The sequence below is a fragment of the Carlito syrichta genome, unplaced genomic scaffold, assembly GCF_000164805.1.
Source record: "Carlito syrichta isolate Samal-C Ts95f unplaced genomic scaffold, Tarsius_syrichta-2.0.1 Scaffold303101, whole genome shotgun sequence".
Lineage (NCBI taxonomy): Eukaryota > Metazoa > Chordata > Mammalia > Primates > Tarsiidae > Carlito > Carlito syrichta.
Genome location: NW_007247197.1, coordinates 143,912 through 166,481, shown reverse-complemented (window position 1 = coordinate 166,481; position 22,570 = coordinate 143,912). Strand labels below are relative to the sequence as shown.

Here is a 22,570-nt window from a genome sequence, read left to right as displayed (position 1 = left end):
TCCCTCGTCCTCTCATCCCTGTCGTCCTTTTAGGAGGTTTTGGTGCATCAAACGTCACTGTTCGCTAATATCCTTACAGTTCAGCCAAGCCCTGATGATTATGGGACTGAGCTATTGAAACGATACCACGAAAACCTCTCTGAGATTTTCACAGACAACCAGATGTTACTAAAGACAATCTCACACATGACGAGTCTGGCCCCTGGAGAAAGAGAGGTAAGAGAGGAAGAGCGACTAGGGGAGTGGGGGTAAAATGAGAGAGGAGGGAAAAACACAAATGTATACGCACGTGTATTTATGTTTTCTGTAAACATACACACACAGCCATGTTGAGGGTTGCTGGGTAGAGAAGACATCGAAGGTGACTCTTGCTAAGGCTGAGCAACAAGTAGGGCAGTTGTCGTTTCTGTGTAATAAGGAAAGGCGGGAGCAAGAGCGCTGTCTTTGTCATGAATAGGAGTGCTGTCGGGGGGAGAGGTGAAGGGTGTTGGAGAGCTCCTTCCCGGAAAGATGCTCACTGTAGCCCAGTGCCCACACTTGCAGCTCTGCCGCGGGGCCAGCGGCCAGAACGTCTCTAACACACGTGTCTGTGCTGCCTCTTGAAGGTCATGGAGAAGCTTGTGAAACATGACTCTGGCTCAGGTGGTTTCAGTTCCCTGCTGTCAGCAGTTCTAGAAAAGCAGACTCTCCCTGCAACAGCCATTTGGCAACTGCTGCTGGTGGCTCAGGAGACAAAGACCTGCCCGTTGGACTTGCTCCTGGAGGAGATACGCAGAGAGCCTGGGGCCGACGCTTTCTTCCAGGCAGGTGGGTCACCAGTCTTCTGTCAGGGGCTTCCCAGAAAGTGGAAAGAGCTCACTCATGGTTGTCACTCACATCCCTGCCATTAGGGTGTTAGGACTGGCTGTTTTGCTCAAGGACACAAGAGTTTGTAAACCTTTTTAAAACCAGATGCAGTGATTATTCTGAGCTCGTGTTTATGATCGTCCTAATGACAGTGCTGTGTTGCCACTTTCCTCACTCCCTGCCACAGATGGGAGATGGATGAAGCGTGTTCTCATTGTGAGGAGTTGAGTTGAGGAAGGTGAAGGAAAAGATGGCGCCCGTTGTTTCATTGATGAGGTTCGATCCCCCTTTCTTTCAGTGACCACCCCAGAAAATGCTGCTTTAGAAACACTCCTGAGGCATCGCAAGTTGGTCACAGAGGCCATCCAGCAGAGGACTGAGCTCAAGTGCTTCACCTCAGAGGAGGAGCATCTGGCCGAGACCGTGAAAGAGGTGTGGGAATGAAACAGCTCGAATTCCGGAGGGTTTTAGGGTTGATGCCTGGGCAGTCTTCATTCCTTAGGGCGGAGCCAGCATCTGTAGAGGACCTGCTTTGTGCCCAGCCCTGTGCCAAGCTAGTGCTTTTAAGACTTGTGCTCTTGCAGTCCTTCCAGCTCTACGTGGCATGTGAGGTTGTAGACAGGAGAGCTCAGGCTCCGGGGTTGGTTCTGTTTCATGTCCAGGGTGCTCCGCAGGTACACGATGAAGCCAGGGTGGTTCTTGTGACTCAAACCCAGCTTTATTCCATTTGTCCAAACCTGGATACACATCAAGGGAACCGTGATGCTGTTCTCTTACCTACTCTAGGAAGCAACTTCTCTCAGATGAAGGAAAGTAAAACTGGTCCTGTTACATGTTCTATTCTGGCTTCCAGAAAGAGCCAAGGTAAACATAGAACAAAGCTTCTAACCATATGGGCTGGCAAGATAGTGCCAGCTCATTTTCTCTAAGGCTTCCCACAGTGTGACCAGGATCCCAAGAGTGCCAGGTGGGCACTGGGGGAGCTCACTTATCTCCATTCCAGGATCGTGGGCATCCTGTGTGGGGAAGAGTCAGAAGAAGCATAACATTACCCTGTAGTTCACCTGTGGTGTCCTTGTGATCCGCGTGGACCTGGAGGGCATGTGGAGGCCTGGCTTCTAACTCTATTCGTGCAGGTGACAGCCACACGTTGGTCTGCCTCTCAGATGGGAAGAAGATGGCACATATTTCTGGGGGGCTTCAGAGGAGAGATTCAGCTGCTAGGCTCTCCAGCATGCCACACACTTCAGAGATGGGGCTTCTGCAGTTGATCAGTTTTAGCCTCACTAATTAGTCTCATTCCTGCCTCCAGGGACATCAGGTTTATTTAGATAGACTTGAAAAGAGCAGAAATAAAGTATCTTCCAAAATGAAAATTCCATTTGGCCATCTGTGGATGGTTTAGCTTTATTTTCTCAGTGTACTGACTCTTTCTGCTGATAGCTCTTACGCTCTGAAAGAGGATGGCTTTGAAATAATATTCTTGGCCTCTTTAAAGCTTCTATTTGAACCTTCTTTGAAACACTGAGTTTCTTTATGAAAGAAAATGACATTTAAAAGGGTACATCTAAGTATCTCAAAATACAAAGTTACTGATCTTGCTGAATTACTTCCAGACATTGAGACAATAATATATTATGAAAATGATCCGAGTTTCATGACAGACACATCACCCACATCCTATAGCTTTGTTTATCTTGAGATGTGCTTCCTTTTTTTATTTTGTTAGCTTTTCTGTTCTTGGGAAAATAGGGTTCTCACTACCTGTATCATAAGAAGCATAAACTACTTATAAGTGGAGCAACGCCTTCTGGAATTAGCTTTTTTTGAAAGTTGGAAACCATGGAGAACCTCCCCACCTTGGTCTCATGTGTTCCTTTAGATTCTGAGCAGTTCCTCAGATTCAGCCAGCCCTGGAGCTTCCCTGAGAGCAGCGAGGGACAGAGCCACTGAGAAAGCTGTCTCGGCCTTCGAGATATGCCACCTCCTGTGCAGGGTCCACAGTTCTTTCTCAGGCCTGCAGCCTGTCATGCAGGAGCTGGCATGTGCTGGTAAGACACGGGGTGGGCTGGGGTCCTGGCAGACCTCAGGTTGTGTCTTTATTAAAGGAAAGAGGCGGCATTCCTCTCTGAGTTTGTCACACCCTTAAGGCATGTGGGGTTTTTTTTGTTTTTTGTTTTTTGCGCTGGAGTCTCACTCTGTCACCCAGACTGGAATGCAGTGGCCGCTCCTGGCCATCACAGCCTCGACCTGCTGGGCTCCGGAGATCCTTCCGCCTCAGCCTTCCGAGTAGCCGGAATTGCAGACATGCGCTACCATGCCCGGCTGATTTTTTTTTTTTTGATTTATTGTAGAGATGAGGTCTCACTACCCAGGCATGTCTCGAACCCGTGGGCTCAGGCAATCCACTCACCTCGCCTCCCAAAGGCGCAGGATTACAGGCTGAGCCACCGAGCCCGGCAAGCATGCGTTTTACATGCTCTCGACTCCTGTGAAGTCACGAGACATAAATGTAACATGATGCTCTTTGTGTTCCTTGGAAAGTAAAGATGACAGTGATGATACTTCTGTGTTTTTAAGGCTCCCAAGGAGTCTCTAATCTCCTCTAAGAAGCGTGCTAGAGAAGTCATGAAGCTGAGTAGAAACAGGCTTCCAGAGCCGTGAGGTCTCGCCCCTGCAGGTATCCTCACCAAGGCCAATGATGAGGCGGGGATGTGGAAGGTGAGTCACCCGTTTCGCCTCGAAGCCAGTGGCAAGGAAGAGACACAGGCAGCCAAGCCGACTGAAGAAGACTGCCGGGCTGGAAACCAGAATGGCCAAGGAGAGCCGGGTACCCTGCCGGGACAACAAGAGACAGACACATCTGCCTCCCCGGACTCTGCCAAGAAAAGCTTCATCTGCAAGGCCTGTGACAAGAGCTTCCACTTCTACTGCCGCCTCAAGGTGCACATGAAGCGCTGCCGGGTGGCCAAGAGCAAGCAGGTGCAATGCAAGGAGTGTAGCGAGACCAAGGACTCCAAGAAGGAGCTGGAGAAGCACCAGCTGGAGGCCCACAGCTCGGGCGGAGAGCCTGACGCCCCCAAGAAGAAGAAGAAGAGGCTTCCAGTGACATGCGACCTCTGTGGAAGAGAGTTTGCCCACGCCTCAGGTACTCTAGAGGGCAAGACTGCTGGGTGCTGGTGCGCGGAATCCGGGCCCTGCCCCTGGCTGTGTGCAACGAGGAGAGGGGAGGCTTTGAAGCAGAGCAGGTCCCCATAGAGGCGGTGTGGTGTCGTGGCAGAGCCTGGGCTTTGGAACCAGCTTCCCAGCCTGGACTTCCCGAATCTGTTCAGTAGGTACCTGGTGCCACTTATGTCTTGGGATTGTGTGGAAGGTTTAAGGAAGCAGAGCTGACACCTAGTATGATGCCTGCAGTCGACCTGGTACATGGCGACTTAACAGCTGTTGTTATTTATAATAATAACCAGTTGCTTAATGCCAGCCTTGCGTTTCCACGTTTTTCTTGACAATAAACAAGAGTCATGGAAGCCATGGGATGTGTAGTCAGAACTGTTTTCCCTTGATTCAGATGGCAGATAAACCTAAGGAAACATAACAGTTTTGTCTCCTTGTTTCTGGGTGGCGAGGTCCTATATAAGAGAGGAAGGGATGGGGAAGTTAAACCCCCATGCGTGAGGTCAGCTGCCTTTGGGTCGCTGGTTGGTGGGCAGAGGAGCAGCATGGCCAACATTTGGGGTTTGTGCTGTGCCTCCTCTGGAGGCTTGACCTGAGAGGCTCTTGGCATCCTCCTGCTGGATCCCTAACACTGACTGGCAGTGTCTCTTCCTGTCTCCGGCCTGGCTCCCCTAGGCATGCAGTACCACAAGCTGACAGAGCACTTTGACGAGAAGCCTTTCTCCTGTGAAGAGTGTGGAGCCAAGTTTGCAGCCAATTCCACCCTGAAGAACCACCTTCGCCTCCACACCGGGGACCGCCCGTTCATGTGCAAGCACTGCCTCATGACCTTCACACAGGCCTCTGCCCTGGCCTACCACACCAAGAAGAAGCACTCGGAAGGTAAGGCCCAGGAGGCTCTTCATTCTCCTGCAGACTTCGCCATGGGAGCTGCCTAAATGCCTAAATGCACTTGGAACTAGGGGTGACACCACTCTCAAGTAAGTTAAAGACAGAACTCAGAGTCTCTAGGCAGATGACTAGGAGCACATCTGGCGCAGGCATGCAAATGCTTACCAAGAGACTTCTAGGGAAGGCTGGCTGATGTAATATGACTTCATAGGTATGGAATTTACAGGAAGCTGGGCTCCCTTGAGCTCTGAGGTGGAGTTGACCTTGACTGAGCACCTGCTATGGATCGGCAGTGCCAGGCGTGGAGCAACTGAACTGAGATTCCTGTGCTCATGTAGCTCACAGCCCAGGGGATGGAGGGAAATGTGGACAGTTACCATGCAGGTGACTGGTGGGGTAATATGAAATAAGACCAGGGTGATGTGGAGGAGTTGGAGGGGAAGAGGCACCAGGGAAGGCTTCTTGGAGGAGGCTGCGTATCATCTGGAACACTTACGTATAAAAAGTAATGCAACCATCATCTCGCCCGATTGACACAGTAGTCTTGAAACTGTTGCGAAACCTTGCTCTCACCATTTCCTTCGATAAAATAGAACCACATCAGGCCACTTCTCTGCTCAGAACTCGGCAGTGGCTTTTCTCCTCATCTGTGTGAATCTAGAGCCCTTCTGCCAGCCTGCCAGGACCTCCATGGTCGAGTCCCTGCTTCCTCTCTGACTCCCCATTGGCACCTCCTGGTCGGGCCTCATCTCTGTCCTTCTCCTTGCTCGAGACGCTTCCCTCAGACGTCCCCACATCTCTCTACCTCACCTGCAGTCCTTGCCCTGCACCACCTTTTCTGTGAGTCCCCTCCTGACCACCCTGTGACAGGCTCAGTGCCCACCCAGCTTCCCTGCATTATTTTTCTCCCATAGTACCTGTCACGTGGTATAGTGTCTCCCTCAGAGATCGACTCTGCTTATGCTTAGTCTCCCCGTCAGAACGAGGGCTTTGCAGAGGTTGAGCTGTTAGGCTTTTTTCCCCCCTGCTTTATCCACGGGCCTTCGAACAGTACTTGGCAACAGTGTGCCCTCGGTAAGTGTTTGCCGAGTGAGTTAATGTCCTAGGCATGTTGCAGACCTGGGGATATGGTAATACGTATGCCCTGCTCTCAAGCAGCTTATGTTCCAGCAGGTAGAACTGACAGTGAACAAATGCAGGTACAGTATGAAGTCAGAAGAAGCATGTTGGGGGATGGTGGGCTGGGGCGGGCACTGCTTAGCCATCAGAGAAGGCCCTGGGATGGCACTGGCAGTGCAGAAACCTGAATGGAGTGAGAGAAGAAGAACATCACCCATGGAGAGCCCTCACCAAGTGGGACTGAGTTCTACCTGCTCATGAGACTGTAGAGAACCAGAAGGGACTAAAGCAGAGTCCATGGACGGTCGTGGAGAGGAAGCCAGAGAGGTCACCCAGGGCTGGGTCTCAGTGGACCTCATGCCTCGCTTGGGACTCCTGGGCTTTATGGGAAGTATGTTAGTTTCTGTTGCTGCTGTAGCAAAACGCCACAGATAGTGGCTTCAAACAACACAGATGTGTGATTTTACTGTTCTGGAGGTTAGCAGTCCAAAGTGGGTCTTGTGAGGCTAAAATCGAGGTTTCAGCAGAGTTATCCTCCTGTGGAGACTCTCAGGCAGAGAACATTCCTTGCCTTTCCACCAGCTAGAGGCTGCCCCTTTCCTTGGCTCCTGGCCATACTGCTCTGGCTTCGGCTTCTCCTGCCACCCTGCCTTCTTCTTTGACTCTTTTGTCCCTCTTCTAAGGATCCTTGTGATGACATTGGGCCCTCCTAAATAATCCAGGGTCGTCTCCCCATCACATCCTTAATTCAGTCACATCTACAAAGTCCTTTTGCTATGGGAGGTAGCATATTCACAGGTTTCAGAGATTAGGATGTGGACATCTTTGGGGGCTATTCTGCCTACCATCGGAAGCCACAGAAGGGTTTGAGCAGAGGAGTGACAGGACCTGATTTACGTTTTTAAAAGTTGATCCTAGCCCCTGTGAACAATAAGCTGTAATAGAGTAAGACAGCCAGGGAGGCAGGAGGAGGTTGCAGTGGTCCAGTTAGAGGGGCAGGGTTTCAGCAGAGCTGTGTATGTGGGGTTGTACAAGTGCTCAAGTTTTGGGATCTGTTTTTGAAAGTGTAGGTGACAGGGTGGATTAGAGGTCGAATGAGAGGGAAGAAAGGAAGTGTCCCAAGCAAGTGAGTGGGGCTGCTGTGACTCGGGGGAAATGACCATGTGTGCATGGTTGGGTGTGTAGTGGTAGGGTCGGCGTGCAGTGGTGGGGTCGGCATTGGGAGCTCTGCTTGGCCATGGTCAACGTGAGACACCTGTTAGACCTCCAGTGGAGAGATGGAAAGCAGGGAGTCAGAGGTCTGGGATGCTGGAGGGTTCAGCATGGGACTTTCTGTCATGGGGGGATATGTAAGGCCCTGAGGTGGGGTCATCCAGACATTGAGGATTGAGAGGGCCAAGGACTAGGCCCAGGCCCCTCAGCAGTTTCAACTCTCAAGAAACCCTTTTTTCAAATAGAATCTTACTTTGAAGCCCACTATGTGAAGAGTGAACACAAGACTGATGTTCTAGTTGTGGGCCCTGGATCCAGGGTTCTGGTGCCTCCGTGATTGCCTGCACGGGAATTCGGGGTTCCATAGATCCAACCCCTTTTGCAAACACCAGTTTTCCAGGCTTGTTCTTCACCTGTGTTCCCTAATCCTCTCGGTGGTCGGTCCTTATATTCTCATTATGTGTGTGAGAAAATTGAGAAGCCAAGGGATGTGTAGTAATTTGACAGCAAGTCATGGAAGAGGCTGTCTTCTTCTCTTGTCCACATTTCTTGCCTTCATGGGCTGTTGCGAGTCCACACTTTACATGCTGTGAGGGGTCTAAACACACAGGTTTCTGGACACACAGGGGATTTGGCTGCTGAGTGGGAGGCCCTTCGGCACTCATGGCAGATGAGCAGATGGCCTCTTGTGTGGCAAGAGCTCCGCCCCCCCGTCCACTGCGCCATACCACCTGTGAGCGGCTGTGCTTGGGGGGTGCCGTGTGACGAGTCGGCTCAGATCTTACCCAACGTGTTGCAGATGGCCTGATGTTTTCATGTCGTCTCCCAGATGATATTTCCCTGAAACATGCCTTAGAATGCAATTTTGCTTGTAGGAGTGCCATAAACGTTTAGGGCTGGCTCTAATCAGCTCGTGTGTGCTGCAGGGAAGATGTATGCATGCCAGTACTGCGACGCAGTGTTCGCCCAGTCCATTGAGCTGTCACGCCACGTGAGGACCCACACCGGGGACAAGCCGTATGTCTGCAGGGACTGTGGCAAGGGCTTCCGGCAAGCCAATGGCCTCTCCATCCACCTGCACACATTTCACAGTATGTACAGAGCCCCTGGGTGGCGAGCACTTGGGTAGGCAGGCACTGGGAGGCCTGGAGTCACTGCAGCAGAGATGCCCTCCCCGCACCTGGCCCTCAGCGCCTCCCCCTACCTTGTCCCTTTGTCCTGTCTCAGGAGGATTTCAGCATACCCTGTGTGATGCTTCTTTCTGGCCAGGCTGTTCCCTTTCTTCCTTTCCAGCCTACCCGGCACCGTTTAACCGACAGAGGCAAATGTGTATAAGGAGAGAGCCTCCCACTGATGACTCACAGTGCACTGGGTGTTTCCATGAGTCCATCCTCGAGCTGTCTTCCCACAGGAGCAACCCGACCCCTTCTGAGCTAACGTCTACCATCACAGTGGCTCCTGCCTGGCATCCTCCCCAGTGTCCTCTTTCCAGTGTGGCTGGACTTCACTCCCTGAGTAGGGTCTGCCCCCATCTTTCTGCCCTTCTGCTAGAACTGACACAGACTAAAACACTTTCAGTCAACACACATGCACGCATGCACACACACACATAGGAAGGAGAGACTTCTGTGACTCCATAAGACACTTAAAAGTTGCAGTGTGGCATTTGGCCACATTGTCCTCTCCAGCCCCCTCATTGCAGTGGGAGTGTCATCAGCATGGCACAGCCGGACCTCCGAGTCACACAAGTGGGGATTGGAATCTTGGCCCTCCACTTCCTTGAGAGCTTAAACACGTTTCTTTACTGTTCTGAGCCTCTTCCGTCCCTTCTGTAAACTAGAGCAAATGAGACCACCATCACCGTGGATGGTGGTTAGGATTAAGTGAGGCCACATGTAAAGAGTGAAGCTCCACGCCTGACACAGAAAATACCCAGTACATACCAGATATTATTGTAGGTGGCAAGAGCACCCCCCAGCTGCCCTTTGTCATCTTCCAAGCTCATCCTGTTTCCTTGTCATGTCCCTCCTTTCTCCTCCACCCTCCCGACATACCAGTCCTAGTTGTTGGCAAATACAGCGTCTCACAGACGTGCTTTATGGAACTGCATCTACATCTGTCATCAGCCAGCCAGTGGGAGTTTGCCAGACCTCCTGTGTCTCAGCATGTGTCTGGACACCAGGTGAGGCAGGAGGAATATAAACTCCCCACACAGAGTTTACAAGGCCGCCCAAAAAATCCAGTTGCAGTAGACTTCCAGATAAATGAGATGTGGCTGGGATCCAGTGCCAGAATTTTGATGTCCCTTTGACCTCTTTAAATGACATTTTGCTGTGGTCATCTTTTCCCAGTAGCATTGCGTGGGGAGTCCAGAAAGGAGAAGACATGATTAATTTTCAGAATGGAGAGGACACAGAATCCTTTGCCATACCCTAGACTGTACCCTGTATGGTGGGCTTGGTGTCTGGGCCCCCTACTTCACTCAGGCCCCTCTTCGTTTCTTGCCTGTCTCAGGACTACATCATTGCTTGTGGAAAGCTGCATCAAGGAGTCTTAGAAGACTGTGTAAAGCTGAGGTTTAAGAGCTCGTGTCCACAGGAAAAACTAGTTAATGATGTCAAACGCTGCTACATGTCGGAATTTCCAAATTGATCTGAATCAATGCATGCATTAGATTGACTCATGGGTTGGTTCTTTCTTGTGAGCAAGGGATTTTACTAAAACATTTTGATTTCTATTTCCTGCCATACGTTGGTACATGGATTCTTTATTATTGCTAGTGCTTATTTTTGGAGTCTCACTGAAGAGCTGGTATAGCCAATTAAGCATGCTGCACAGAGCATGGATTTGTGGTGAGAGCCGGGATTATTACCCATTCCTAGTCCCTTAGGCAAGATACTGATGTAAACCTTGATTTTCCTCATCTGTCAAATGGGGACGGTAATAGAACCTACCCATAAGGTTAATGGAGGGAGTGTGTTAGTATATGTAGAGCACTTAAAACATTATCTATTCATATGTTTTTATTGTTGAATCCAAAGTGGAGAGCAGGACGTGTTCCTCCAGTTGTGCTGTTGATGACAGAGGGAGTAGTGAGGCTCTGGGTGTCTATGGGGGAGAGAAAGTGCAAAAACGCTCACCTCAAACAGGACACACATGGTGACACTCCCTGGAAAGTAGTAGAGTGTGACCTGACTTGTAAGAGGGACAGTGAGGAACTGGGTGAGCTGTCTGTTGCAGAAACCCCGAGGGTGCCCCTCAGGTGAGGTGGGTCAGTTGGGTGACAGTGCATGATTCTGCTCCTTGGCTGTCACCTGAGTCTGTCTTCTGTTGCAGCGCTCAGATCAGCATGCCACTGATTGTGCCTCTGGTGCTTTTCCCTTGGCTCTTCCTTTCATGATGTCCCATGTGAAACTAGACATAGAAGACCCCTACGACTGTAAGAAGTGCAGGATGAGCTTCCCCACATTGCAGGACCACCGCAAGCACATCCATGAGGTGCACTCCAAGGAGTACCACCCCTGCCCCACGTGTGGGAAGATCTTCAGTGCGCCATCCATGCTGGAGCGGCACGTGGTGACTCACGTTGGGGGCAAGCCCTTCAGCTGTGGGATCTGCAACAAGGCCTACCAGGTGAGCCGGTGCCGCAGACTTCTTGCCCTGCCACTCTCCCTGTGGGCTTCCTGGGTCCCATGCACGTGGTCTGCGGATTGTATCTTATGTCCGGGAGGTGGCAGTGGGCTGCTTCTTGTGAAGAGTGCAGTTGCGACTCTCCAGGAGCCCGGAACCAGGGGCGGGGGGGGCTTGTCTTTGGAGTAGAGTCTCTACGCCTCTCCTGGATCTCAGCCTCATGGTGAACTAAATGCTGCTTTTCCCTTGGACACTTGTGTCCGCTAGAAGCTGCTGACCTATGTGGCCAGGCACGAGAGGACTATGGGAACTGTGTCACTATCTGGAATTACCTCGCTTAGCACAATTATTGCTTGGTTTTTTAACTCCCAGGGAAGGGCTTGGCTTTTTTACCTTAGTATTTGGTGTGTAATTAAAGTGAAACCCAATAAAGAACTAAAAAAGAAATAACGTCTTTCAGAACTCTAAAACCGCAGAGAAAAGAATGGACCTTGCTGGCATCTATGAGGTTTGGCTATAGACAAAGAACAGCTAATTTCATCTCTGTGAGAATCAAGAGCTCACTTTGTTCCAAGCCTGGTGCCGTCACATGAGGGTGACAGAACTAAGTCCTGGGCTTGAGGTCTAGGATACCATACAGCTGTAGGGAGAGGGAACCTGGGATGGAGAAGGACACTGGCTTGTGGGGCAGGACAGCAGACACCCCCGGCAGGTGCTTTGCTGCGCCCCACTCCTGGGAAGCAGTGTGATGCGGCTCGTGGTGGAGAGCACAGGTCTTCAGTCGGAAGGCCAGGGTTTGAATCCTGGCCCTTCCATCTACCCATTGAGTGGTTAGTCTTTTCACTCCACTGTGCCTGCACATCCCCCTTGCTGGGAAAATCCCAGCACCTCCTGGCTTGTGAGGAGCGAGTCTTCGGGGGCTCGACTAAACTCTGCCCTGCGGGGGCCTCCGTGGAGTCACTCTTGCCGTGTTCCCACAAACACCAGCCTCTCCACACGTCCACACTCAGTTCTGTGACCCAAGTGATAGGTGAGAGTGTGGTGCTAGACCCAGAGGCTGCCCCAAAATGTGTTCCCTCTCCTGAGGGCCTCCTGAGCTCTCTAGCTTGTAGAACTTTCTGAGACCTAACATTTACCAAATTCCTTGCAGCAACTATCTGGCCTGTGGTACCACAATCGGACCCACCACCCCGATGTGTTTGCTGCTCAGAACCATCGCTCTTCCAAGTTCTCATCACTCCAGTGCAGCTCCTGTGACAAAACCTTTCCCAACACCATCGAGCACAAGAAGCACATCAAAGCGGAGCACGCAGGTGAGGGTCGGGTGCTGCGGCTGGAGAGGGTGTGTGCGGTGTGGAGCTGGTGGAGTGCTCCTCACACCTGGAAACCAGAGCAGCAGGCTCCAATCGCCCCCAAGTGGAAGCTAGTCGCCACAGGGGAAGGCTTTGGTGGGAGGTGGGCTTTGGTGGGAGGTGGGCTTTGGTGGGAGGTGGGCTAGGTGGAGATCCTCTTCCAGGGCTTAGTGGCTGCATGACCACGACACGTGACCACTCTTTCCAAGTCTGCCCCTTTTCTTCGGATGGCAGCTAGTAAACCCTGCCTTGCAGGTCAGTGTGGGGATGCTCACGGCAGCTGTCAGTCACAGAGCAGTCCTGGCGCAGGCCCCACACTCAGCACTGGGTGTGTGTGTTCTCGTCCCTTCTCAGCCACTCTCTTGACATCCAGGCAACCTGAATTCAGAGCCGGCGCTCCTTGCCGCTGCTTGTGCAAACATGCCCGAGTGTTGGGTGCCTGCACTTGGTGGATGCTCTCTAGGGATAGCTGTCACCCCACCCAGCCCTGCAGCCATCCTCTGGTCTTGCCCACACCTCCTTCCTTGTGCCTCACAGATATGAAGTTCCATGAATGTGAGCAGTGTAAGGAACTCTTTCCCACACCCGCGCTGCTGCAGATCCACATCAAGTGTCAGCATTCAGGTCAGTGCCTGCCCAGCATGCTCCAGCCTGGACCCTTGTCCCTGCCACTCGCAGCTGTGTGGCCTGGGCTGGTCACTTCCCTGCCTTGTGCCTCTGTTTCTTCATCTGTAATACAGGGATAGCTGCAGTGCCTGCCTCAGAGAGGGATGCACAAATGGAAGGCCTGGCACCTGTGAGCGTCTCTAAGGCGTTGGCGGCATTGTTGCAGTTACTGCCATGCCTCACATCTCAAATGTCAGTTATAGATGAACTGTTTTAATGAACCATTGGGATAGGAGAGCTGCTGCCAATTAAACTGTGCTTTCTTTCACTTAGAATTTGTAGGCTATTCACAGTGCTGTTTTGCACTTAATTTGACTTAGATTTTTATCACATCATTCACTCTTGTGTGCTTATAAAAAGGAACATATGAGAAATAAATTAAGGGCAGAGTCCAGTTTCTCCGAGGGACATTCCACTCCAGCTGTCAGTGTGCATGTTTCTGGTGTTTACCCTGTTGTCGGGAGCACTGGCGAGGGAGCAATGAATACTGGTATAAGGTGCATCGAATGCTGAAGGCTGCTACCTTTGGGCTCTGGAGCTTCCTGCGAAGCTAGTGTACTTCTACCTCCCGCTTTGGGAATGCAGCTACGCTCTCATCACGCCCTTCCTCCCCTCTAAACCGCTGGCTGCCGGGGTGAGAGATGTTGCCCTTGTCCTCGGCGTTTTCTTCCCCACCCTGGACACTCATTCTGCAAGTCTTGGTGCTGCCACTTTGGTGTTGGTGGTGTGTGCACTGACAGTTGCAACCAACGCGCCTAGCCCACAGCAGTCGTAAGGTGCCATTGAGCCTACTCCACAGATGCTCAAATGTCCTTCCTGGAGCTGATGAACCAGAGTGTCGTCAGCAGCCTCGCCTGCAGCTGGATGAGCGATGGGCTTCAACCGAGAAGCCATGGCCCGAACCCCGTGCCGATGGAGCTGCAGGGTCAGGCTCTGCGCCAGCTTCTGCGTTTGTCATTTTACCTGACTTTTCTTAGAGAAGGCCTCCAAATGGTATCAGCTTCAGATCCCACAACACCTGGCTCTGCCTCCTGCCTGGGCCTCACTGCTCCCTGCTGCCACTTCCCCACTCTTGCTGCCCTCGGCCGTTCACCCACAGCCTGCTCTTCTTTCTCCCCCCACAGGGTCCCAGCCATTCAGGTGCCTTTACTGCGTGGCCACTTTCCGCTTCCCAGGGGCACTGCAGCACCATGTCACCACGGAGCACTTCAAGCAGTCAGAGAGCACCTTCCCGTGTGAGCTCTGCGGGGAGCTCTTCACCTCCCAGGCCCAGCTGGACAGTCACTTGGAGTCTGAGCATCCCAAGGCAATGGGCGCTGAAACCCAGGCAGCAGCCTCGCAGGTGGTGCAGGTGATTCTGGGCCCTCCGCTGCAGGAGTGCTAACCCGGGCTCCTTGGCCTTTGGGGGGACGGGGGACTCTGTCACATCACCCACTCCTGCTCTTTGGGGATCTTGTAGGGACTCTCTGGGCCTCTTACCAAACAGAACAGAAAACTCGAGTCTGCTGGTGGCCACCTGTAAAGTAGCCCCTAGTAGAGGGAGCCTGGACCAAGAGTCTCCAGAGGAGGAACAACCCTGACTTCTCATCCCAATTCCCTGCTTCCCACCCTCTGAGGAGCCCTGTGGGGCATGAGGGGAGTTAGGGAAACCTTGGGGGAGGCGGACGAGCTCCTTGTGGGCAGGAGCCTTCCCCACCCAACCTCCTTGCATGAAACTCATGGGCAGCCCCTGGGCAGGTCACACATCGCACATGTCAGCCTCACCTTTACCTGGGTGAACACCTGCCTGATGTTTTTCAGTTCAGCCTTTGTTTCCTGGATTCTCTTCTGCTCTCCTTCCCGTCTCCTTCAGAGAGGGCAGGCAGAAGAGGATTGGGACTCAGGCCTGTTGGTTGTATCTTGTAACAGGCTAGAGAGGAACTATTAGCTGGCTGAGGCATTAGTCTGTTGGGCTGTCCCACTGTCTCATTCCAAGGGTCAGACATTCATGAACCATGTTCTCACAGGCCTCTGGGGCCAGAGGAGATCAGGTGGGCATGACCTCGGCACACTCCTGCTGCCATATGTGTCCTTTGGGGGACAGGGTTCTGTTCCTAAAAGAAAAAGAGCAGCAGTTGGAATGCTCCTGTCCTAGACAATCGTATGCTGAGTAACACAGGTAATCTCACACATGCTGGTATAGGAGCAGCTGGGCCTGGCATCCTCACTTGCCTGCCCTCCACTCCTGGTCACTCTCAGGAGTGAGGCGGTTGTGCCCTCTGGGACATGTTGTTAAAATTCAAGGGCATCAAGCCATTCTGGGGTCCACAAGTCAGAAGCATCACGTGGAGGTCAGGCAGGAGCTGGGTGTGCTAACCACAGAGGCGCTCTCCCTGAGACAGAAGGTCCTCTCTCACAGGCTGCGGACTTGAAAGGGCACCTGCCTGCCACCTGGTGCAAGTGAGTTAGTGGCATCACAGTTTGTCACTCTTCTTCTTCCCAGGCTCTTGAGCCATGCAGCCTGCAGGAAGGTGCTCAGCTTGGCAGAGGGCTAGAGACCCACCCTGGCATGCCTGGGATGCTGGTACCCCTGCTCCTATTCCGTGCTCAGGCACAAGGCCCACCCCCGTCTCACATGGCACTCACCTACAGTGTCATCCTTGAGATGGGAAATCCCAGGAGAGAAACTGAGCCAGTGCTTGCTGGCGTGTAATCACAGAGCCCGGGCACCCCGAGATGGCGTACTGGGAGAAATTACAGCAATCGAGTGCACAGAGTTATTGGAATTGTCTGCCTGCCTCCTCTTTTGCATCGCAGGCGTGTGGGCTTGCCTCTTCCTATTAGGCACATGTAATTGCTCTCCTCAGGTGAAGACGTAAATACCATCATTACAGCAGGAGACAGAGCCATGTAAATCTGGGGCACTGGCCGCAAGTAGGCCCAGCCTTTCCTCATGCCTTTCCCTTTCAGGTGATCCAGGCCCCAGCACCCGTGGCCCCAACAGAGCAGGTGATCACTCTGGAGGAGACGCAGCTGGCTGGGTCACAGGTGTTTGTGACGTTGCCAGATTCCCAGGCCACCCAGACCAGCTCTGAGCTCGTGGCGGTGACTGTGGAGGACTTGCTGGATGGCACTGTGACCCTGATCTGTGGTGAGGCCAAGTGAGCGCCGCTCACGTGGTGAGGGGTTCCCACATCCATGCTGAGAGGACGCTCTGCAGTGCCCCTGGCCCTCTGACCCTGGCTGCCCTGCATGGTGGGCACCTCAGCTCAGCACCGACCGAGAGTCTCACTTGGAAACCAGGCGGGAGTGTCATCATTCGCACAGGACTGAGGATGTCTGAGCCATCGACACCACCGTCCTCAGGGCAGGCGGGCCTCCTTCCCCACAGGCCAGCTGCTTTGGCCTCCATGATGCTGTCAATCCCCGAGTGAAGGATGGCGGAGACAGAGTCTGAAGGAGCAGTGGGCTACAAACTGGTGCCCGGGGCTGCCTGGGAGGTGCGGCATGCTGGCAGCCCTCAGTGGGCAGAATGGCAGCTAGACAGGCCTTGGCCGCAGAGTAGGGCTGCAGACGCTGCCCGTGTGTCTGGCCATTTAGAGATGAGAGAAGTACCTGCAGATCTTTCAGAGACCCCAGCCTTGAGCACACGTGGCCCCTCTCCCTGCTCCTGTCATTCTCTGCCCAGGTTCCCCTGCATCAAGGGCCATGCCCAGCACCCCCAGTGGAGGACAGGTGGCCCTCATTTCCATGCAGGTCCCCATCAGTAAGCCAGCTCTTCCCAGAACAAAGCCTTGGGGAGTTTGCTGGCAGCGTTTCGTGTGAGGCGTCCGTCTCTGCCTTCCAGGACACCCTTCCTGGAGTTCCTCACTGAGCCTGGGTCCCCAGCTGCTCCAGGTGGACTTCATCCCCTTCCCTAGTCAGAGGCCAGAACTCGGGCCCAACCTGGCGGCCTCGCTCACCCCGTCTGGATCATGTGGCAGATGGCGTGGCAGCGCCAGGCTGGCTGTCCTGTCAGCCCAGGGAGGAGCAGCACGGCCCTGGCTCTGCCGCAGCCATCAGCACCCATGCCTTGGGAGCACCTGCTGTCAGCTTCCCCAGCCACACCCCTCCTGCAGGTCAGATCCTTTGGAGTCTGAATTTCACAAAGCTTTTTTATCTTGAGTTCCTAAACTATAATCTGATAATTAATGGTTTGTGGAATCCATTATGAAGTGCAATTAGATGGATGTAGGTTCCTGCCGTTTGGAGAGAATGGCTAGCATTTATCTTCTCTGCCTTCAGTGCCAAGAGGTTGGAGCATGCGGGTCGACGTTTGCACGCCTGCTAGGCTTCCTGCCATACTGTGTGGCTTAGCCTGTGAGGCAGCACCGATTTGCTTGCTCTCCACCTGGCACACTGGTGAGGACAGGCCCCCCCCCACGTCCCCCATCACCATGGGCAGAGCAGGCGTCTAGTGTGTGTGGTCAGGGCTAGTGCTTCTATTGCTGCCACACGATTAGGTCAGACACCGCCGGAAGGGCAGGAGGCAGAGCCGCTGACCAGGGCATTCGCCGGCTGGCCGTCAGGATGGGCCTGGTGTGGAAAGTCCCTCTGCAGCTCTACCGGCTCACCCCAGCCCGTGGGCTTTGCCTCCTGTCCTGTCAGCACACATGAGTTTATCAGTTCAGGGCTCTTCCTGTTCTGAAATGAGTGATGTTTCTAAAGCAGAGTCGGTCTCAGAAGCCAGAAACTGACCAGAAGATGGTGCTCAAACCCTTAAGACTTGGCCTCCATGTAAGGCCTCACTGTGTCTCCCGGGGCTGGCCCTGCCTTCTCAGTCCCTGAGCTGCCGGACCAGGAGTGCTCTCGTTCTGCAGGTGGCACCATGGCACCAAGTTTCCTCTTGGCACCAGAGGAAGCCACTGAGAGGCAGTACAGTGGTGTTGGTGCAGAGCCCAGTGGGTGAGCTCACAGCTCCACACGAGCCATGGTATGTGGCTGGGAACTGCAGTGAGTCGCTAAGATGTCTTCTAGCCAAGAAGCAAAGTAAGAAGTCAGTTGCCGAGTTCCTGCAGGGGAAAGGGATTTTTTTTAAAGCCTTCTGAATAAAGAGCTGTACGTGTTGAACCCAAGTGTCAGAACCTTCCAAACACTGAGCAGCCTGTCCTCAAGCTTCTGATGGGGACCCAGCCTGTGACAAATCACTCACTTTCTTCAGAATCAGCAGACTTGCAGCTTGCTGGACGGAGCATGGGACTTGCTGCTAGGGCCCATCGGTGTCTTCTCACCCTTGGCACACAGCGGGAGGCAAGAGCCCAGCACTAGTCCTAGGAGTGAAGAGAAGCCTATCCTGAACTGGGCATCTGCTCCGAATGGCCTTTTGTGTTGGCCGCCCATGCGTCGGCACAGTTCTCCTTGAGAAGCCCAGGCATGGGTTTTATGGTAGGAGGAATTTCCAACTCCACTCGGATATTTTTTTCTTTCTCCCACTTCTACCCAGGAGACCTGAGCTGCTGCCCCAGAGGACATTGTGAATGTGGTCTCCTTGGTCCACATCACTTGCTTCCATCATGGCCCTGGCATTGCTTGCCTTATTCCTGTGAGATGCTGTCCTTGTGGCCTCTGGTGTGGAGGGGTCTAATCCTCTGGGAACACATGGATCTGTTCAGTGGGTCCCCAGACCCAGCTCCCAGAACTTGAGTTCCACACTGGAGTCCAATTCTGTGGGCATTCTGGGCTCGGTTACAGAGTAGGATGTGCCCGTCCTAGGTGAGATGGCAGATAGGGGGCTCCGAGAACCAGGATCACCGTGGGAAGACAGGACTCGCACTGTCCACGTCAAGTGAGCAGAGCCTGGGACCGCAGGGGCACTAGCAAAGGCCTTTACTGTACATCTCATGAAGCCTGTGTCTTCTGTCTTGGTCCTCAGTGTTCAGAAACCCAATGAGTTCCAGGGCCTGCAGTGTGAGCACTGGCTTCTCTGTGATTAAGGCCTCCCAGAGGAAGCATTCCAACTTGCCGCTGACCACAAGAGGCACGTCTGCTTACTGCCAGGGGCCAGAGCGACAGTCAGGGCCTGGAGATGAGATGAGGTCCAGTCAGGGAGACAGCTAAGTGGGAGACAAGGTATCTGCTCGCTGCACACGGCTCAGGCGGGTGGGGCGTCAGAATGGAGGGCGGGTGAGGGCCTAAGGTGTCCTCCCTCATCCTGGGCTGTTGACATGCAGGCCCCACAGGCTGAAGTCATGCTGATGGGGGAGCGTGCCTCTAAGTCTCATGGCTTGAGAACTGGATGTGGACTGAGGGCTGGAGGGAACTGCTGCCTGCGTGCAGCGGACTGGACAGTGGGACAGTGTAGAGAGACACGGGCTGTCCTCATCAGCCCTCGCGAAGGAAAGGGTAGCACCTGTTCCCTCAGCCCAGCGTGTCCCAGGAGGCTTGGGAGCCAAGAAGAAAATGGCGGCAAAGAGATGTTCAGGTTGAAGGGAGTGTCAGGGGCCAGCTGATCTCTTGTGTTGCCATGGAAGCCGTGGGCCTGGCAGGTCCCAGACCAGACACTCAGAGCACGGCTGGATCCATGCCTGGGCCATCAGCCCTCGGCTGGGAGGGAGTGATGCTGTCTGGATTGCGACTCCGTTGCTGGGACACGTCGCTCTCTGGGCTGCTTTAGGTTGCTTCCAGGTTGTGGGAATGTCTAGCACTTTCCGTGCCAAGGCCAGACACTCAGGCTTTCACCTCTGTGGCCCCACATGTGGAACTGGCCCCCACGTGACACTGTGTAAATTGGATTACAAACCTTGGTCCTGTTCCACTTGCACTAACCTATGTAAATGAAGAATGTGCTTTGGGAAACATCACGCTGCCTGACTTCCACATGGCATGTCGTGGACCTGTCTTCCTCTTTGTTCTGGCAGGTGTCACGTGGGTGCAGCTTGATGGGCCTAGTTTCCAGGGACCATTGGGTATGGCTGCACTAGCATGGCCTCGGGGGAGAAGCGCTCTTCCCTAAATCTTTACTCTTCCCAGGGAGGGAGTGTGGGTGCATTTCAGGGCATGGCTCTGATGTGCCACTTGGGCACCTCTAGCTCTGCACTGTGTGACCTTGGGTCAGATACGCTCTGAGCTCCCTTCTGTAAAATGGGGAAATGATTGTACTTGCCCTGCAGAATTGTATGATTAAAAGCCCAGTTTTAATGAATTTAGAGTAGAAAAGGCTTGGTTTTGTTAATAAAGTTTTTGCATACAAACCCCATGCCCTGCATTCTCTGGTACCAAGTTCATTGCTGTACCTTTGCGTGTCTCTTCTTCCTCCTGAATCCCTTGGGATCCTGATAACACCCACCACTTCATTTATCTCTTGATTCTCTGCTGCCCCCAGAGCACAAAGTGCTGAGCAGACAGCTACAAATAAGCAGAACCCTTTCCCATTGAACCTCTGAAAATGTCACATTGCTGGCAGCTGGCACAAGAGAGGGAGACGCACACATGGGAGGTGCGTCATCTCTGAGGGAGGAGCCTTCAGGTTGGCTAGGGCGGCTTATCAGATCCTGCAGCCCCTGGCATGGAGGCCGGTCCTGAGGCTGGGAAGGTGGGGCGGGGGGTGGGTGGGAAGGAGGCTCTGTGCCCCCTCTCCTGAGCCATCCCTGTCCCAAGCCCACAAATGCCTTATGAAGGAATGCCCCCTGCCTGAACGCTGTCTTTCGAGAGAGGCTGGGGCTGTCCGTGTCATATTTGGGTAGTAGTCCTGAGTGTCCCATGCAGCTGCAAGGGGTCATCGTGAGCTGTGAGTGTGCGTGTGTGCAGAGGTGAAGTGCTGCTGCCGATCAGTCAGGACTGAGCAGAGGAAGAGGACGTGGCCGGGGTTCCCTGGGGATCAGCAGTCTCCGCCTGAACCAGGTGGCTGGCTGCAGGGGCCCAGTAGCACAGGGAAGCCGTGGGCTCAGCTCCCAGCTCCACTGACAATGCGCTTGGACAGGTTCTTCCTGACAGTGATATTGTGAAATGCCTCCAGAATGTTTATCATGTTTTAAAAGTGCTTGGGGGCAGAGGAAGGCTGGAGAGGAAGGCCCCTGGTGTGCACCAGGACAGAGCACCTGGGCCCCCCTGCAGGGTTCAGGGACCAAGGTGAGAGTCTGCATTCTGGGTTGCACTAACGCTAACCCAGAGCACCTGTCCCAGACCGAACGGACAGTGCCTCCCAGGGCGGGAGCAGGGACTCCCAAGCCCTTGGCACCACCGCAGAGGGGAGACACCATACAGGCCTCGGAGTATCAGGTGGGAGCACAGCTGGAGCAAGGGACAGCTGCCCCCAGTGTCTTCAGGGTTCATTGCTCGTCTCGCCCCATGGGCAAGGTGTGGCGGGTGGCGGAAGAGGAGCCTGGGCTCCGGGAGGCCTCGCCCTGACCTGGGTCTCCTCTCTCTGTTGGGAGACGAAGAAGGCGACCAGACATGGGCCTGGAAGCCGCGCTCGCGTTCTCAGGAATGTTCTCGTGCACCTGTCCCGTCTTTTGCCCTGTCACCCGGGACTACCCCAGTGTAGGTCCCAGGCCAAGTCATCAGTGTCTTCTCCACATGATTGGGCAGGGCATTCAGCGGCTGCTGCTTTGAGGGGGAGAGGAGCGGCTTCCAGTTCCCAGCTTGGCCCCACAGGTCTGTGTGAGCTGCTTCCCACGAATGGACACTCCGTCTTCTTTCCCCCAGGTCTGCAGCCTTGTGGCAGGGAAGTCCAGCACTGGGCCAGGGGCATGTGCTGCTGGATCCTAGGTCGTCTGTGGTGCAAGGCCCTCCCCTGTGGGCCCTGTGGGCCCCCGAGTCCACCCTGAGGTGTCCCGGCGCCATCTCCTGCAATTGGCGTCCCGCCGCGCAGTTGCGCATGGGGAGCCTCCCTCCATCTCAGACCCCAAGCAGCCCGAGGACAGGGAGCGTGTGGAACCGTCCTGGTATCTGTGTCGGCGGAGGCTCCTTGCTGGCCTGGTTTCTCCACCCGGGAGAACACCTGTCTCCCTCCCCTCGCTGTCCTTGTCACCTGCGGGCTGGCCCCTCGTCAGAACACTCTCCTTCCTCTGTCCTCCGAGAAGCGATTAGCAGGAGCTGAGAGCAGCCGCTGGGCCCAGCTCCCAGCTGCTCTGACCAAACACGGCTATGGCCCTTCCTGCGCTGGCTCTCCCCCTCCCCCCATAGGCCAGAAGCAGCTGATCAAACACATCCGGACAAGGTCAGTCGGGACCCACAGCCCCTCCAGGGGAGATGTCACAGCCCTGCCAGCAGGAGGGACTGATAAAGAGGGCAGGGGTGGGGAAGGGGCCCTCGGGGCGATCCAGGGCCCAGAGCTTTGCCTTCGTTTAAGGCTGAAACCTCTGTGCTCCGCACAGGGAGGGGCCGGACCAAAGGCAGCACTTCCGGAAGGGCCAGGGCTGGGCTGCCTTCGGGCACAAAGCGCTGAAGCTGAGAAGGGGCTGTGCATGCCTGTGTGAGCGTTGGTGGGCCTGGGATCCTGGCGATCAGAGGTCACAGAACGACTGGAGACCCCCAGCCCCGAACTGCAGCCCTTCAAGGGCAAGAACTGTGTTGTCCTCTCCCCCCTTCCCCTTCCTCTCTCCCTCTCCTCCTCCCCATCTCTCTCCCCCCTCAGAGCCTCCCTCTCCCTCCCCTGCTTCCTCCTCCCTCACTCTCTCCCTTTTTCTCTCGTTCCTTTCCCTCCCTCGCTTTCTCTCCCTCCT

At 54.1% G+C, this 22,570-nt stretch overlaps 1 protein-coding gene across 2 annotated transcripts in view; it reads left to right on the top strand.

Annotated features, from left to right (window-relative positions):
* Window positions 1-16,044, top strand: part of ZBTB40 (zinc finger and BTB domain containing 40) — a 37,585-nt gene extending 21,541 nt beyond the window's left edge. For both annotated transcript variants that reach the window (XM_008057652.2, XM_008057651.2), the window contains 12 exons: window positions 80-216; window positions 606-807; window positions 1,145-1,278; window positions 2,729-2,897; window positions 3,527-3,994; window positions 4,696-4,902; window positions 8,169-8,333; window positions 10,661-10,875; window positions 12,023-12,185; window positions 12,762-12,848; window positions 14,015-14,241; window positions 15,840-16,044. In XM_008057652.2, the coding sequence (XP_008055843.1) occupies window positions 80-216; window positions 606-807; window positions 1,145-1,278; window positions 2,729-2,897; window positions 3,527-3,994; window positions 4,696-4,902; window positions 8,169-8,333; window positions 10,661-10,875; window positions 12,023-12,185; window positions 12,762-12,848; window positions 14,015-14,241; window positions 15,840-16,034 (2,369 nt within the window). In that variant the 3' untranslated portion in view covers window positions 16,035-16,044. The remainder of the gene's footprint in view (window positions 1-79; window positions 217-605; window positions 808-1,144; window positions 1,279-2,728; window positions 2,898-3,526; window positions 3,995-4,695; window positions 4,903-8,168; window positions 8,334-10,660; window positions 10,876-12,022; window positions 12,186-12,761; window positions 12,849-14,014; window positions 14,242-15,839) is intronic.
* Window positions 16,045-22,570: the final 6,526 nt, after the last annotated feature.